Source organism: Lemur catta, chromosome 8 (assembly GCF_020740605.2).
Source record: "Lemur catta isolate mLemCat1 chromosome 8, mLemCat1.pri, whole genome shotgun sequence".
NCBI classification, from domain to species: Eukaryota; Metazoa; Chordata; class Mammalia; order Primates; family Lemuridae; genus Lemur; species Lemur catta.
The window spans coordinates 66,907,123-66,926,149 of record NC_059135.1 but is presented as its reverse complement, the minus strand read 5'-3'; the positions used below and the strand labels follow the sequence as shown (position 1 = coordinate 66,926,149).

Sequence of the window (19,027 nt, the reverse complement as noted above, 5' to 3'; positions counted from 1 at the left end):
TTTATGAAATTATCAAAAAAGGAAATTCTTTATTGATTATAGTCAATATTATTGCTAACTCTGCAAAATAATACATGAGTGTAGTTTTTCATTAGTATTAGTGGCTCATTGAGAAAATGTGTGAAAATATCCCCCTTTGCAATTTTTGGTCTCAGACAAATCAAATTGAAACAAGACAATAAGGTGGGCAGGGAACGTGGGGACCCACACACTTGGAAAAGCTAGGTGCATACTTAACTGGCTGAATGAACACCTGACACTGAGACATTTTCATTGACTGTGTTATATATAACATCCCTCAGTTGGCCATGTTAATATGTAGTATCCTTTGTCAAGTCAGCAATGACATTGTCAATAAGACAGAAGCACTGATACTAAGCTAAAGTGAGTCTATCAGTACACCATTCACATCCTAAGGTACCACCAGGCTGCTGTCTATATGGGTCAGGCACGTGTACTATTTAGGTAAATAGAACTGGAACTCTATTCTCTGTCCCCGGTTGTCAGGTCCCGGTTAGCCTTGAGAACATGCTTTCTCTCAGCTGCTGGGGTTTTCATTGTTATGTGACAGGCACCCATGTGCACATTCATAGCAGTACCTTGAATGGTGATGGTGAGCTATGACAAATGAGTACACACTAAATTGAAATTTTTACTATCAGAGCAACCTAGGTTAAAAGGTTTTGGTCAGGGTTGACTGTGAATGGTCCTTAGCCAGCACATACCAACTATCTTGTGGGAAGGAGGGGAAGGTTGATGTAGCAAGATGTAAAGAAGAGGCCCCCAGCAACAGACTCCCTTTGCATGTGAAATATTTTCCTATTAAGAATCTTAATAACAAAGATGAATCTTAGAGTTTAGGAATTTGTCAGAAAGAATGAGATCAGAGCCAAAAATAAAATTTTAAGAAATGCCAACTTTTATTTTAGTATATAATTTATAGTATTCCAAAATGAATTTTCTATAGAATCATAGTTACCAACTATACTGAAATTCTTTAATTTAAGATAATGTGATAATAGATACTGTCTATCCATTATGGACCCAAACATTTGACTGTATCATAATTTATGTTGAGATACTATGTTTTTTAGTATCCTAAGTTAAATTGCCTTCATATAAATACATTCTTGACTTGTGAGATATCAGTAGATATCTGTACATTGTGTTGTTGAGACAGGGCAGAGCTCCACCCATACAGGAAAATAGAGTAGTGGCTTCCCTGTTAGGTGTGGGTGTGCCAGCTGCTTTTGTGAATGGAAATTCTGAGGTGGGTCACATTTCTTAACTTTAAGAATTTTTCTTAGGGTGTTGCACAGTGTTATGTTTTTATCTTTAACAGAATAAATGTGGGCACGAGGATTTTGGGTGGAATTTTCATTTTTTATGCAATACTTTTGGTTTCTGAAAAAGTAAAAGAATAATTTCAAATCCTCAAAAAAAAAAAAAAAAAACACTTTAAAAAATTCCATCAGTCCAGTAGTGGAAAACAAGTGCGAAGCAAGAAAGTCAAGAGCTAAGACAGTGCGGAACTTTATTTAGAAACATACAGTGAACACAAAAGAGTGCTTGATCTGGAGGGTTTTCTATTGAAATTGTGGTGTCATGCAACTCAGGCTAGAAGAAAAAATATATATATTTTTAAGTTCCCTAATGAAAGGAATTACAGCAATTTAAGTTTGTCAGTTTGTGAAAGCATCAAGGCATGGTATACTTTGACTTTTTATCTGTAAAGTGTAGACTCTCTTAGTGTAGAAATGTAAGTGTGTTGGCTTTTGGCTCTAGTGAGAACTTCATTAGGAAGGAAAAAAAACTCGGCTTTAAGGGAGCTGTACCACAATTTGAATTAAACACTTGCCAAAGAACCTGAAGCCGGCCTGAGGTTTATTGTTATGTTGAGTGACCCAAGACTTCCCCCAGTTCTCCTTGTGGAGGGGATTAGCTCTTGAACAAATTTGCAAGTACAGCATGCAGTTTTGTCAAATACCCAATGACATTTCTTTTCAGGGCTCTCTTGACTTTATACTGTTTAAATGTCCTCAGTTGTCTCTTAATTTGCTTTCCTTTCTTTAATTCCTGTCAGATCTGAAAGTAACTTTTTACATAATCAATTCCCTTGTCTAGGTTTCTTTGGGTATTGCTTTTGAGTTGCTCTGTATAAGTTGGTGTGTTAGTAACTTCTTTATTTTATGTTTTCTTTTCTTGTTTAACATGGTTTCATAATCTACACAGTGCCTTTTTATTATTAGGATTGTTATGCAGTAAAAATCCCAATTGACTTCTTTTTGTTTCACTTTTTTTTTCTTTGTAGGCTAAGAGATGGCATTTCAGAAGGCAGTGAAAGGAACTATTCTTGTTGGAGGAGGTGCTCTTGCAACTGTTTTAGGACTCTCTCAATTTGCTCATTACAGAAGGAAGCAAGTGAGTAAAAGTACATGTATTGATTATAATATGCAACTTAAATCCGCTAAAAAACTCTAGATGGGGTGTGTGTACACTAATGATTTTGTTGAGAAATTACTTTTAAAGTTTCTCAGTTTGATTTGAAAGATGCTAATTTAGAATGGTTCCTTAATGATCCTTGAGAACTGTGTGTATCTCATTTTTTTAAAAAAGTGAATTTCTTTTTCAGGAGGCATTGTTTAGCCTCTGTTTTGGCTCTTTGGTTTTTAGAAGACTACTTCATTTATGAGTGCCAGGGTTTGTTCATTTAGACTTCCCTTGTCTAATTCATCAAAATGTCTGGATACCTTCTATGTTCTGGCCAAAAGTTTGTCTTATTAGAAGGCAGGCTGCTGAGAAAGGAAATGGAAAAGAAAAGGCCTAACTGAATCCTAGTTTTATTTCTTAAAGGTTTGGTTACTTATGTAATATTACCTTGTATAAGGTAAAAATTTTAATGGAAGAAAACCATGAAAATGAGATTTCTATGGAGTTTCCAGATAATTTAAAACGTTCAGTTTATTTTCACTTTATTTTTTCCCTTTGCACTACAGCTATGCCTTCCCATAGTTCAAATTGATGCCAGGAAATCATTTTGCTGAATGGTTTTGTTCTTTTCAGGCTTGAAATGCTGGCAACCATCTCAGTAGTTAGTATCAGTCTCTCGTTGCCCCTCTCCTATGTCATTAGGGCATTTTGTGATACCTGCTTGGTAGTGTGTTCTTTTTGCAAAGATGAAGGTGAAGGAATTTGATAAGCTCTGTGTAACTGGGTGATCCATGAGCTACTCAATTTCTACATTTTTGTGGGTGCCTTTAAGCTGTGGATTATCTTGTATTTGTTTCTGTTTCTTTGTGCTACAGGATGGTAGAGCTAGGCACATTGCTTGGAATCCCATATCCTGAAAGGTACCACTTCAAAACACGTATTAGGAGGCATCTATGTGCTGGCTTATAGTTTTAAAAAACAAGATCGTTTTTATGTGCTTCCTCCTAAAGATGGATCTTATAGAATAGATTGTGTTAGTCTTTCTTTTGCATTCTGAACTGTAAGCACATTACCCTCAAGGTTTCCTAAGGCAGATATTATTATTTTTTTAATTAACACAGAATAATTGTACATATTTATGGGGTACATAGTGATGTTTCAATACAAACAATGATATTATTGACTGATTGACTTAGTGTTGAATCTCTTCCTTACCCATTGATTGTGCATAGTGCACTATTTCTTTTAAAAGTTTGCCTTGGTTTCTTAAAAGTAAGAGTGAAAAGATGTTGCTTCTGCTGAGGCTATTTCAGAAGTGCACTTCTCTTTGGGACATGGGCGTTAAGGGATTAGATTACTTCTGCCATCTTTACCAGTGCTGTCTGAAATGATACTGGAAAATGCCAATGCCAAAGGTCACGATATCTAATATGATGAGTTGTTGCTAAATTTATACGTGGTTTATATCTTTTAACCACACAGTAAGCATGTTCTACTTCAGAGTTTATAGCTTAACTTTGTGCCTAGATAATATTGTTTCATTTTTTGTGTGTGTTTGATTTCTCTCTAATAATTGACCTTACAGAATAGAATAAACAGAAGATTAAGAAATAAGTTAAGGGTGGATTTTCGTCAGTAAAATTAAGGGCCTGTTGATTCCTGGAACATTTTGTCACTTTATCCTTCCTAACTTAGATATCCTGACCACCCTCATAGCCAAATGAAATGGATATCAGCAGCTTAAAGTCATTTATAATTTTAACCTGACAAGTTCTGTTGAAAAAAATTCCTGCAGGCGTATTCAGTCAATGAGTTGCATAAGAAATCCAACTGTGTACATTTTTTATGGTGATTCTTATGCCTTTAAGACACTGCCATGAGCATATATTTTGGGAGTAGCAGGTGAGATTGTAGCCATAGAGATTGGCAACAATAAATAAATAAGTAAAAGCAAGAATGAGAGGGAGGAAACAATTTATTTGAGCCATTGACATAAAGTGACCACAGGCCTTCCTTAACTCAGCTGTCCTCTCTCAGAAATTTCTGCCAATCAGAGCCATTCTAGGGGGAGAATGTTCCTGACTTCTATAGTCAGAAAAGGTCTGCCCCTTGAGACACATTAATTGGCTACATTTTTGTTTGTGCAAGCTGAGGCCTTAAATGTGACTAGGTATGCTCCATTTTTCTGCAGAGTGATGCTTAAAGTATTGGCTTATTGCAGGTATATTTACCTACTGTGTTTTTATATTTTTTCCACTTTTCTAAGATGATTCCAACTGATAAACTGTCTTCTGTTAAGAATAAGTTGGTGTTGAAACCCCAAGATACTGACGTCCTAGAAAGCTGTGTGTTGGCCTTAACTTCTGGCACATTTTGCTGCATTGCCACATTCTCTCTCTTCCTGTCCCCTGGCTCATGATCGTTTGGTACTCCCAGTACAAAACGTCCTTCCTAAAATACAGGCAGGAGCTGTATTCTCAACACAAATGGGTTGATTCTAAAAGTTGGTAAATTGTTAAAATATGTTCGGTGATGAGATAGTACTATAGGAGTGTTCGGGTGCCAGGTCAGCTCACAGAAACCTTTTAGGTCAATCGTACAGGTAAATTAGCTTGTGTTTGCAAGGAAAATGATTATATCTACTTTTCTTTTTTTTTTTTTTAAATTAAACAGAAAACACAATGTAATAAAAAAAAAAGTGGATTTATTTACCTTCAACCCAGTTGCTTGAATCCAAGCCACTGCAGGTGAGGGGATAGAGACCTTGGTGGAGACTGGCGTCTCTGGGGGCAGGGGAGGGGTCAGAAGTGGAAGCAGTGATTCTTTTGTCTTGCTTTACTTCATAGTATGGCTTTTCTTCATACAAGCGTGTTGTTAACATTTATCTTGTGTTTATCAGTGATGTATAGTGCCTACCCTTAAGCCAAGTGAAACCTAGAGGTCCAGATTTAGAAGACATGGAGGTTATCATAGCCTAAGGAGAGAGCTATTATCATCATCATTATTATTAATCTTTTGGAATGGGGTCGTCTGAATCTTCAATTCCATTGCGGAAGGAGACGAACGTTGGCTGATTTCTTTTGTGTCCACCCACGGGGAAGGAGGTTTGTGGCCACATGTGGCATCTGTCTTCCAGGCCTTCTTTAGTTATGCACATAGGGGTTTTTAGAGTGGTCTCAGAGAGGCTTCCTCTTCCTTTCATTTTCCACCTCCCTTTATTTTCTCACCCATATGTTGGTGACTAAGTTTCCACAAGGCATCTTGATTTTTTCCTCCTCCCAGACCAGCTGCATGCTGAGGGACAGGAGGCCGAGTACTGGGACCTAAGCATTTCACACTCTTTTAAATCCCTCCAGGGGCAGAGCAGTTGATTGTGATTCACATAGTATAGGTTGGTTTAATAATAAGCTTTTAATTGGAAGGGCCTTGGAGGACATCTTACCCAGTGAAAGGAAGTATCACTTTTGGGGGAAGCTTCATTTTTCTAATTCCAAGCTGGTAAGAGAATGGAGTAGATGGAGAGGGAAATTTCAGTTAGGAGCCGGGTCCTGGGGTACTTTCAGAACAGGTAAACCTTCGTGAGGAACAGAAGTAGAGCGCCTTAAGAGTCAGGGCTGTGTGAGGGTTCCTCGGGGAGATGGGAGGAATGGGGGCGGCCAGGGAGAATGCAGCAAGAACAGGGCAGGAGTACAAGGATCTAACCCAGGGCAGCCCTGGTCTTTTCATTATAGGCCAAGGGCATTGTTTGAAACCTTTTTTTTAAAACTCAACATTTATTTCATACCTTCTAGGTCCTAACTGGAAAAACTGATGTGATGGTGTGGGCTTCTTTTTAACCCCAGTGGTGTGGTTGATACAGCAAAAATCTATTTAGGTCTGAGGTGGGCTCTCTCGAGTAACACCTGCTGCGTCTGTTCCTTCCATTACCCACCCTGAAGAGAGCCGCCTCTGACGTGCAGCCTGAGAACCACTGAGAGCTTTCTCAAAGCCCGGATGTGAAAGACTGTTCTCTTTATTCTCCCCATACCATAAATAGGCAGGGAGTGGGCTTCAGTGCATGGAAACCAAGGTCTCTTTTTAGTGGGAGGAGTGATCTTATTAGAATCAGGGAATTGATTGATGTTCTAATTCAAAAGCAGCATCACAGAAAGGCCAAGAGCGTGATCTTTGGAACAGTCTTTGCAGACTGCCTGCATTCAGTACCTAGCTCTCCTTCTTTCTTGCTTTAATTTTTTACGTTTCTTTATCCTTATTTACTTATTTATTTTCCCTTTTATTTTTAGTTTCCTGTCATAAACGCTAGAACTTATTCCTCCCATCTAGCTGTAACTTTGTGTCCGTTAACCAACCTCCCCCTATCGTCTCCCCCACCTTTCCCAGCCTTTAATACCCACAATCCTACTCTCTACTTCTACCAGCTTAATTTTTTTTTTTTTGGCTCCCACATGAGTGAGAACATGCATATTTATCTTTCTGTCTCTGACTTATTTCACTTAACGTAATGTCCTTCAGGCTCATCCATGTTGCTGAGAATGACAGTATTTCATTCTTTTTAATAGCTGACTAGTATTCTGTTATGTATACAAAACATATTTTCTTTAGCCACTCATCTGTTGATAGACATTTATTTATTTATTTATTTATTATTATTATTATTTTTGAGACAGAGTTGCGCTGCCTAGAGTGCTGTGGTGTCAGCCTAGCTCACAGCAACCTCAAACTCCTGGGCTCAAGCAATCCTCCTGCCTCAGCCTCCCAAGTAATGGGGACTACAGGCATGTGCCACCAAACCCGGCTAATTTTTTTTATTTTTAGTAGAGATGAGGTCTCGCTTTTGCTCAGGCTGGTCTTGAACTGCTGAGGTCAAGAGATCCTCAGGCTGCCTCGGCCTCCCGGAGTGCTAAGATTACAGGCGTGAGCCACCACGCCCAGCCTAGACATTTAAATTGATTCCATATCTTGGCTATTGGGAATAGTTAGCTCTATATCTTAAGTGATTATGGGCAATTTTCTTAAATTCTCTGGGCCTCATTTTCTGCCATCTGTAAAATGGGGATAACAGTGGGACTTCCTTCAAAGGATTGTTAAAGAGTAGTGAAGTCTGGAAGAGTTGCTGGAACATAGGAAACTTTCAAAGTGTTATTATGAATTTCCCAGGTAACATGAATATAAAGTGTGATTGTAGTTACCAAGAAAGTTGCTCTTGTCACTGGAGACCCTTGCATTCAGGGATACCTTGTTAAGACTGAGATTAGTAGCAAATGGTGTATGCTTTATCTGAGGTTGTAGAATGGCTCCAAAACAGGTATTCAGGCATTCTTCTGTTTTCTCTTCTCATTTTCTGATCTGAGTGTGAGCTAGGTGGGCAAACCCAATTATTGACTTAAAAACTCTTTAACTGTTGTAATAAATTCCTCGAATATCCCACTGTTTCTTTTCTTTTTCTGTTTAGGCTTATGTGAATTATGGCAGACTTGATTTATATGGCTGATATGTTCCTAAAAAGTTACATAAATGTAGTTTTTTTGATAAATTAATATACAGTACAATGCTATGCGTTGGAATTCTATGGTGAAACATTTTTGAAAAACAGGTAATATTGGGAAAAAAGCTCTAACTTTTTTGGAGGGTAAGTCTGAATTTTCATGTATCATTTTAGCTTGAAATGGAATGTAATTAAACTTATTTCTTCTTTCCCAAAGCCAGTGATGGTAGAGCATGTGATGTAATAGTTGCTGATGACAGGATCTTCATGCTTTGCAAGATAGTCCCGCACTTTGCAAGAGACAGCAATTCACTAAACTTACAAAAGACTACAGTTCATTTTATCATATTAAGGAAATATGAAAGAAATGATAGAAGTGATGTATTAGGTGAGTTGAAATACACTTAAACCTATACTACCTTTATTGTTAGTATTATCAAAACCCAAAAGAAAAAATATTTAACCTAATGAGAGGCAGAGGGAAGCATGGATAATTAAAATCCACACAGAGTTTGAGAAAATTGTTTTAACTTATAATTTCAGTCTCTCCTCTACAATATATTATTTTTAAGAGTTCTAATAAAACAGTGCTTTTTGATTGGTAGTGACTCCAAAGTTAAGTCAGTAGCAAAAGATAAGATTGGAGAAGAAACAAAACATAGAATGATCACATCTAGTCCAAATAAGATCTACTTCATGATTTATTTTAACAGACCCCCAAATGAAACAACACTTCGCTTCCTGAATGTGTCTGTTACAGGAGTGTGACTGGGTTTTGGTGAACCTGTTTTTGTGCATGGATTGTGAAAGCCTTCAGATTTCCAATTTCTTTATAAAGTAAGGACAATGTCACTTTACTCATAGGCTTTTTTTCACCATGAAGTATATGCTGTATATAGTGTCAGTTTATACAAGTCAGTAATTATAGTACCTGACACATAGCAGGTCTTTAGTATCTGTTATACTTCTTTCCCCTTCCCCTGATACAGGATATGAATATTTGAAATAAACCTAGCCTTAGTATGCATAATAAGAGAGACGTAACACCAGATTTCTTTTAAATAGCTGAGCTTTTGGTTGGCATACTTTTGCTTGTATTGATGACTAGACAGAGAAACTGGTAAAGGGTAGAGAAACTTGAAGTTCAAATGAGTATTGATTGGAGAGAAATCGAAATTATAAACACAGCATCTAGGATATGATATCAGTTAAGAAACAAATTACAAAAATTCCACTAGCGGCCAGGTGTGGCAGCTCATTCCTGTAATCCTGGCACTCTGGGAGGCTGAGGTGGGAGGATCGCTTGAAGTTAGGAGTTTCACACCAGTCTGAGCAAGCATGAGACCCTGTCTTTACTAAAAATAGAAAAAGATAGCCGGGCGTAGTGGTGCTTGCGTGTAGTTCCAGCCACTCGGGAGACTGAGACAGGAGGATCACTTGAGCCCAGGAGTTTGAGGTTGCTGTGAGCTAGGCTGACGCCATGGCCTCTAGCCTAGGCAACAGAGTGAGACTCTGTCTCCAACAACAAAAAATATTTCACTGACGTGTCACTTTTCAGCAGTATCTTTGATTGGATATAACAACTTGTTTATTTTTTGAACACCCTTAACATCTTTGAGAATTTAACCTCAGTGAGAAATATTCTCTTGGTTCTTAAACTAAGGAGCATCTGTGGGTTTGAAATCAGTATAAATCTTCTTGAGCATTGATATAGCTGAAATTACCACATGACACATTTGCTTTGTTTTTACTAGATTGCTTTTAACTTTGTGAGTCAATTTATGTTACCAGACTTACTTGTTCTGGATATTTCATCTCCAGAGGCATTTTTTGTAGGTTTATAAGCAGTCTTTCTCTTAAAAAAAAATCTTAAAAGTGCTATAAAAATAAATGTTCCTAAACAGTCTTCATTATTATTGATTTCTAAAAAGTTCTTTCCTTGAGCATAACTGAAACTTTGTGCCCCTTGACCAACATCTCATTCTTCCCCTGCCTACCCTACCCCTGCCCCTCGTAACCACTATTCCACTCTCTGCCTCTATGAGTTTGACTGTTTTAGCTCCCATGTATAAGTGAGATCATACAGTGTTTGTCTCTGTGTCTGACTTATTTCATGTAGCATAATGTCCTCCAGGTCTATCCATGTTGTCACAAATGTCAGGATTTTCTTCTTTTATACGGCTGAATAATATTCTATTGTGTGTATTTCTTTATCCATTCATCCTTTATGGACATTTAGATTGTTTCCACATCTTGGCTATTGTAAATACATTGTGAATACATTCTTCATGTAGTATCTAATGTTGTAGTTCCTGCCTCAACATTAAAATCTACAAAAATGGCCATTTTTGAAGGTGGGAGGAAAAACTAGTGGTTGCGTATATGAAGGTGGATAAAGAACTAGTTGTTGAGTAATGGGCTTCTTGGTTCTACCTGCCTGCTTACAGAGCCATCAACGTCAGCATCATGTCAAACATGAGAGTAGAAATGTCTCTGCACCATGGCTTTCTGGGGCTTGCGTTCGATGGTCTGTCCTTTTGCAGCTTTATCTGTGTGGATTTGTTTTTCTGTAATTGATGGGACCTCACTCATGAGGAGAAGATTCAGAATTACTTATGCACTGTATACAATGTCAGCGAGCTGTAAATCTTGGGTTGTAATGCTAAACACATCTCATACTTGTATATTAATTGGAGTAAGCTAATTGGTATAATAAACAACCCCCAAAGCTCAGTGCCTTATCACAATGAAGGGTATTTCTTGCTCACATCACAGTTCAGTGTGCACAGGTGGGGGTCCTATTTCTTGCAAGGGGGGACCTATAGAGGTCTCTTTATTCTAGTGGATCTGCTGTACTGTAGGGCTTTGCTGCCCCACCGGTCATTTCCACCCAGCTGTATGGGAGGGTGGGAATTGTAATCCAGCAGTGTTCTCTGGAAGAAGAGAAAAAGTTTTGTTAAGCATCCAGCTATTACATATGTGTCCTGAATTTAGTTTCTTATCTAGTTAACAAATGAGCTGTATTTCTTTTGATGAGAGTTTTATTGTTAGGGCTATGCCAAAGACTGTTTCATTCATTTGCTTCTCTTATTTAGAATCCTGTGCATAGATTCCTGGAAGAACTGTTTTTCTCCTAGAAACATAACTAAATTTGTTGGGAATGTGTCTGATATCTAAAGCTTGATGAAGATTCTGAATACTCTGTATTTTAGATAAGGCCAGTTGAAACTATTCTTAACTACTCTATATGGTTAACTGTTTCTTCAGAGGCATGTTTCATCAAAGTACTAAAATTATGCAGACAGAGCTGGAAATGTTCTCTGAAGAGCATCCTATCATCTTCCTTATAATTTTGGTTTTTATTTAACACTTAGCCCCCAAAGTGGGGCCACGGCAATATCTTTGAGTTATAACTCACATCAGGCCTTCGAGGAGTTTGTGATGCTGTTTTGTTGCTGGCATACAAAATCAGTGAGGTTAACTGTACTTCTATAGGTCACTTAGTGAGTCAACGACTGAGCTATGATTAGCGTTGACAGCTGGTGAGCTGCTAGGCTGTTGCTAACTGAGCAACATTGACATTCATTTTGATTTGACTTTGCATTTCATTTTCAACTATTTATTCATTTTAAGGCCTCTTTAAGAAACTTTTTAGGGATATTGTGGGACTGAGGAAACTTTCTATAAATGCTTGGAGGAGAGACCTTTAGCTTTCCTCTCCCCTGTCCCCATCTCCCAGCTGAGTAGTTAAATTATGTTTGTACTTCTAGGTAGTATTGTACATTAAGAAGGAAATAGATGTTTTAAATAGAAGTTAGGCGATCCCAATTTAGCTTATTTATTTTGCAATTTGTGATTTTTCAACAAAAGAATTTCTTAGAACTAATTTTATGATACTGAGTACCAACTAGAAAAGTTGTATTTATATTTGATGACATAATTGACAGAGAAATCGAGAGTATAAAAACTATTTTGAGCATAAGGTTAACGTGTAGCTTAATGCCCTCTGGATTATAAAGCTTGGAATTGGTCATTTGGCTCAGTGGTCAGCATTTTATTCACCTGAGAGGGATGGGGGAAGAGTGACCCCTCTTTCAGTTCTGGATCCACTTCCAGACATATGCTTTAGGGAGATTTTTAAGGAAAAGTGTTGTTTCATAGAACCCTGGGTATCAGCTTAACTGGCCAATGCGGCTGGCTACAGGCTAGGACTTCTGATGTCACCAACTACCATCACTAGTTCTGCATTGCTGGTGCCAGACAGGCTGGCAGATCTAGGGGCTCAAGTAACCCATAATATAGGCAAAAATGACCTAGCAGAGCTGAGGATGCCCAATTTAGGGTTAACCCGGGGATCCAATTCTGATTCTCTTAATGACTTGCCCAAGAGATAACTAAACTAGGTTGGCTCACTGGTCAGAGGATTTCTCCTTTCTATGGTGATTGTGAGTGAGACCTAAGGAGCTAGCCTATTAGAGCGTGTGCATTAACAGCCTCTAGACAAGTAATAGTTCTGTCTCTACTTCCTTCCAACCCCAGGCTTATTCTCCAGGTTCTTTAATTCACAACAAGCTATTAGAATTGAAAAACAATATTAAGTTTAGATACCCTCAAACACATATTCTATGTTTTAAAGATATTTGTTTGAAAACCATTAAAACATATCCCCCAAACCTCAGAGCACGTAGTCAATTATGATTTTAGTTTATTTGACGTATGCGTAGTCAGACAGAGACAAGGGGTTCCCCCCCTTTTTTTAGCTATAAAAAAGTTCAATAATTTGGTTGTTTGGATATATTCTGATTGCTATTAAAAGAGCTTCTATGTGAATTCTCAAAGGAATCATAGCCACTTAAAGGCTCCCTCAAGGTGAATCAGACCTTTATTTTCAGCCACCCCAGAAGGATGGACTCCTCTTGTTTTCTCTTGTCTGGACCCCAGTAGAGATGACAGTCCACCCATTAGCAACTCTATCTATAGAGTAATCATGAATCTCACCGAGTATGTTTACACTGAGAATTGTTGCGTACTGTCATGTTAAGCGTTGTACAAGAAAAAACATCAGCGGTTAGAGTCACAAAGTGATTCAGGAGGTGAATGAAGGTCATTAAAACATATTATGATTCACTATGAAGAGACGCTTGTTGCATTTGCCTTTCAGGAATATATAAATATGGTTAATCTTTTTTAGTGACAAAAACCAGGAAGCAATTTCCCTTAAATTTAAGGATTCCATTGATTGAATCACATAATATGGGAGAGAGAGAGTGATAGTTGTAGTCTGAGGTGATTTGCATGAAACCCTCCTTTATACTCCAATTATTACTGTACATGATTACAGGACAACCTAGTTGTTAATTGCCTGTGGTCTTTAAATATGCACTTCTTTCAGAAATAGACACTAATTATTAGATCTTGTTTTTGGTCTCACCCTAAGTTGCAAATGTCTAGGATTTTTTTTTTTTTAATTTGCAAGTCTAATGATGCACAGACATAGTAAAACTGATCTCATTCTGAATCTTGTTCAGGGTGAATGTTTTCTGGGATGTAAACTCTCAAAGATTATAGACTTGGCTTTTAATTCTATGTAGGTGCTCATGCAAGTCTCTTGACAAAAGCTGTGTGTTTGCTATCAGAATGCTGGAGGAATTTTCTTTCTAAAATGAAAATGAAAATTGGTTTACAAGTTTAAAAAAAACCCTTACTTCCCCCCATAATAATTAAATATAATAAAAAAATCAAAATCAAGTAATATTAAGTATTAGATATTCTCCCAATTCCACCAAGATTAGAAGTTTAGGAGCTGTAATTGGAATCATGCTAGGCAAAAGCAGTTTACTTTGTGTCTTGGGCTCTCCTTTTTTCTCAGTATTAATGGCTGAATTAGGGAACTGATCCTGAATCTGGTGGTGCCTGACTTGTTCCTGCCTGTAGGCCAGGGTTGGCCAACTCATAAGCCTACAGGGGACAGACTGGTGAGGCACAAGTGTGAAGCCAGTGAGTGGGAACCCTGGGCTCACAAGAGCACGGAAGTCCTGTCTAAAGGCCGAGCTGCTACTCATTTTTAGGACATATATCTCAGATAGAAATCCTGATTTTTATGTGAAATACTGCAATTTTGAAATATTGGATGTGTAATTCACTTTTTAAGAAAATAGTGTGCTGAACAGAGAAAACATGCTAGTATGACTTTTGGTTTTAGCACACACTATTCCCACTTCCTTTCCTGGTTTTTGTCACCCAGCTAATGCCTATTAGTTTTTCTTCACTCGATTTAGCTGTAAGTTCCAGGAAGCATTCTCAGGTCTGGATAACCTCCTGTGGCTCTTGGAGCCTCTTCTCTATGTTAAATTCACTTGTAAACAATATTTAATGTCTCTTTATCTTTTCATTTTGTCCCCTAGAACTTTGTCCTTTTCATTTTGTCCTCTAGAATCCTTGAGGGCCTCCTATATATCCTGATTGTAAGTGATGGTGTTAAGTTCGTCTGTGTGGATGTTCCCTGGTACCCTGGTTCCTGGTGTCAAGAATGAGAACTGGTACTGAGTCGAGCTGATGACGGAGTGATCACAAACATGGAGCAACTTAATATGATTTATTACATAAAAGCAAGAATGAAAGGAAGCTTACACAAAGGGAAAATACATTCCAGGGAGAGTGGACTGGGTCGGTCTCCAGGAGTGGAGAAAGACACTGGAAGCTGAGCCCATGCCGCCTTTTATAAGCCCACTGGTTTGTCCCGGCTCTCCTCTGGCAAGACTGGTTGCTGTTTCCCGCTTTTGGGGGTGATTGACAGATTGGTGTTATATAACAGATCACATGACAGGTTACATACCAGGATAGTTATGTAATAGTTCCCTTCCTGTGTACTTATTTTTTCTAGAATTCTCCACGAAGCTCCATCCATGTTATGCTAATTAGATGGTAATAAGCTCTAAGTTTATTAAAGGTTACCAGGAACTTTTTACTATGCATGTTCCCACCAGGAAACAGTGCCTAGTCATAATTTGGCTCCTAGTACAATTTGGTTCCTGCTCTCTGCCCTTAGCCCTTCCCTTGCCACCTGTTTACCCTCTGCCAGACATAACAGTGGTGAGTCAAGGATCTCCTCAGGACACTTGAGGGTTTTGGTCTCTGAGGTGATTTAGGGCATGTAGTCATCCCAAGGCTCCTCCCGGGGTCTCTGGCTCAACCCTTCAGGGTGGCCTATTTACCAGATTCCTGTTTAATCAAACTGCCTTAGAAAAAAAACGAGGATGAGGAAAAAACAGATCTAGAAAGATCTGGAGCCCCAAAGCCTCTTTTCTTAAAGCACGCTATCACTTACCACTACTGTTTTATTCCTGCTGCGTTTCTCTTCTTTATTCCCCTTAATCAACATATTCTAGGAGAGGTAGAGTGTACATGTGTTTTTGTAACTCAAAACCATATGAAGCCAAAATGAGTCTTTCTCCTGTTGTAATTATAAGTAGGACCTTAGGCTGTGTTTACTGCCTCCAAAATAAATGTGGTGCTTAGCTTCTCAGTTGCAACACTTCCCAGCTTTTCTGAAAATAATAAACAAAAATAAAATGTTATTTTAAAAGTAGTGTCAGAAATTAAATAAATTACCCTCAATAGTACTACATATTTAAAAATTTTTTTTGGAGAAACTGTTCAGTAAAACCTCCACAAGAAATCCACACCAAGCCCCCAACACTCTTAAACAAAAAACTGCCCATTTAAAACAAAAAACAACTTTCTACATTTGGTAACTGGTTATATCTCATTCTATTATAACTATTTAGTCTGTTACTTTATTTTTTCTCAAATATGTAGAGTCAGTATGGTCTGGTAGTGTAAAACTTAGTCTCTGTTGCCAGGCTATGTAGGTTCAATTTCCAGGTCAACCATGAACTAGCTGTATAATTATGGGCCAATTACTTAACTTCTCTATGTCTCAGTTACTTCTTTTGTAAATTGGAGCCCATAATAATACCTAATCTGCGGGGAGTTAGCTACGCTCCCTGCAAAGAGGTTTTTTCTTTCCTGTCCGGTCTCGCAGGCAGGGGTCCTCTCAAAGGATGAAAAAATAGTAGGAAACAGACACAAAAGAATAATAATAATAATACACAGAGCCAAAGATGTGGTTTATAAAGTAAAGGTTTATGAAAATAGACAAAGGAGGAGTCTGGACGGATATATTTCTCCTGCGAAAATATATCAAAGACTGAAACTCCGCACAGGTATTTTATAGGGTAGATATAGGTACTAACAGGCAGTTTGGTTTAGGGTCAAAGTCTTCTAAAAGGCTACTACAGATCTTTAACTGACTCTATCTAGGGGAACAATGAGTTACAAAATCTTCTTAGGGCAAACTTCTAAGTTTTATGATAAGGCTACTACTTTAGCGAAAAACAGAGACATCTTGGCTCCAGTGATTGTGTTCTTGGAGACAGAGACGATCTCAGAAGTCAACATAAACTGTGCCTTGTGTTAATTACTTTAACTGCATGGTTCCGTCTGGGCCCGGCTTGGGCATTAGCATATCTATTTGATCAGCTCTCATCTCCAGCGATCTTTGTTGGTCAGCTCTGGCAACCTATGGCCCTAGGTGAAGCCTGTCTTGTCTTTCAAAACAGGTGAGAACCATAGGCTCAGTTTACAGCTGTCTCTTTGAAATGCAGCTGTTACTGACCAATGAGACGCCCTCCTGAGGCAAGGCAGCTTTTGACCTAACACATTTATTTTTTCTTTAAGGCAAAGCCTTATTTGACTTCTGAAATCAAATCTTGTCTCCAAAAATACAAGGGCATTTCTATAACTCAGTATTCTTAGGCTCAACACTAATCCATATGGTTATTGTGAGGATTAAATGAGTACAAAAAAGCAAAACCCTTATAAGTGTCTGGCACATAAGTGCTTTATACATATTTGCTTATTTTTTAAAGTCAAATTTATTGAGGTATAATTCTAGTATAAATTGAAATGTAGTAAAATCCACCCTTTGTAATATACATATAGTGCTATGAGTTTTGACAAGTACATGCAGTTATGTAATCACCACCACACTCAAGCTATAGAACATTCCTATCATCTGCACACGTTTCCTCATGCCCTTTGTGGTCAGTTCTTTTTCCTATATCCCCAGATCCTGGCAATCACTGATCTATTTCCTGATTCTATAGTTTTGCTTTTACGGAACATGGTATAAACAATCCCTGGAGTCATGTAATATGTAGACTTTTTCTGGCTTCTTTGTCTTAGCACGGGGGTTAGGGAATTTTCTGTAAAGAGCCAGAGAGTAAACGTTTTAGGCTTACAGACCATACAGTCTCTGTTGCAACTATTCAACTCTGCTGTTACAGTCATGGACAATACATGAATTATTGGGTGTGGCTGTGTTCCAATAAAATTTGTTTACAAAACCAGGTGGCAGCCAGATTTGGGCTGAAGACCATAATTTGCCAACACTTGATTTACCATAATGCAGTTGTTCATTCATGTTGTCGGGTATATCAGTAGTTTGTTATTTTTTATTGCTGATTATTATTCCATTGCATAGATGTATCACAGTTTATTTAATCATTCAATAGGTAAAGGACATTTGAGTTTTTTCCAGTTTAGGGCAATTATGAATAAGCCATTGTAAACTTTTGTCTACAGGTTTCTGTGTGAACACAGGTTTTCACTTCTTTTGGGTAATTACCTAGGAGGGGATTGCTGGGTTGTATGGTAGGTATATGTTTACCTTTGTAAGACACTACCAGACTGTTTTTCCAAATAGCTGTATCATTTTGCATTTCCACCAGCAAGATAAGTGAGTTTTAATTGTTCTGCATTCTCGTCAGCACTTGGTATTGTCTTTTAAAAAAAATTTTAGCCATCATAAAGGACTATAAGGAGTCTTAGAAACCAGATAAATTAAGTTGGAAGCTCTTGAAGGGTTTTGTACATGGAAATGACATTATCTGGGTTTTAAAATGATTTCTCCACCTGCAGTGTGGAGAATGATTTAGAAGGAGGCAGGGTAAATGTATGAAGACCCCTTCATACATCACATTAGTATAGAGGAAACGGAGATACCTTGACTTGAGAAGGGGCAGTGAAGATGAAGAAGTGACTAGATATGAGAATTTTTTAGGAGGTAGAATCAATAGGACTCAGGGATTGATCAGATATGGGACTGAAGAGAATGGGAGCTGTCAAGGATACTTCCAAAATATCTGACATCAGCAACTACGTGTATAGTGGTACCCTCACTGAGATAAGGAACACTGACAGAGAAAAAAGGTTTGGTCATATAAAGTCATCAGATCATTTTGAGACACATGTGAGACATCCAAATGGAGATAGCAGTTAGGCAGTTTGATATCTGGGTTCTGGAATGGGGGAACAAAATTAGAAGTCATTGGGATATAAAGGATATTTGACAATATGGTGTAGATGATATTCTCGAGAGAGAGAGTTATTAGTGTGATCTGAAAAAAGTGAATAGGATAGCTCCAAGAGAAATTTTGGTGTTTAATGTTGGACAGTAGAGGGACATTGAAAGGAAGCTGAGAGAGAGTGATTCAGAGAGGCTGGGGAGAGAGAGCTGTCCACTGAAGCCCAGGTAGGTGAACCAATCAGTTGTGGGCTTTTTGGATTATTTGGTAGCGTGGTGGGCATTATTCAGTTTTGGTGGTGATGGTGGTAGTGGTGTGTATGTGAGAATCCAGATTAGAGTGAGTTGAGGAGTGAGTAAGGAGGAAAGGCAGTAGAAAAAGCAAGGATTTATAGGTCTTTCAAGAATTTTTAAGGTGGTTGTTAGAAACATACGAAAGAAGTGTTTTTTATTGTTTGTTGAGAAGAAACAGGTTAGAGCTTGCCAGAGAGAAGGGTGAGGGAGGGGGTGAAGATAGGAGAAACAGTGTTGGCAATGGAATGAGCTCCTCACGCACGTGAGTTATGTCCTTCAGATCCAGCACACTTGCTGAAGAAGAAACCCATAGAGTAGAGTTTAATATTCACAGTTAGAGTGGAATGGGGGCTTTTAGGACTACTGAGTTCTAATGAACTATATCATAACATGGTCTTTAAACTTATTTCTCAAGTATTTCTAGAAAACTTACCAAACAGAAAATGTCAGCA

General features: G+C 38.1%; 1 protein-coding gene across 3 annotated transcripts in view; it reads left to right on the top strand.

The window, feature by feature from the left end:
- The window catches only part of GPD2 (glycerol-3-phosphate dehydrogenase 2), a 134,674-nt gene that overhangs the window by 31,642 nt on the left and 84,005 nt on the right, over positions 1–19,027 (top strand). For 2 of the 3 annotated variants that reach the window (XM_045560143.1, XM_045560142.1), the window contains exon 2: positions 2,312–2,421. The exons of the other annotated variant lie outside the window; for it this stretch is intronic. In XM_045560143.1, coding sequence (XP_045416099.1) covers positions 2,320–2,421 — 102 coding nt within the window. In that variant the 5' untranslated portion in view covers positions 2,312–2,319. The remainder of the gene's footprint in view (positions 1–2,311; positions 2,422–19,027) is intronic. 3 annotated transcript variants of the gene reach the window in all.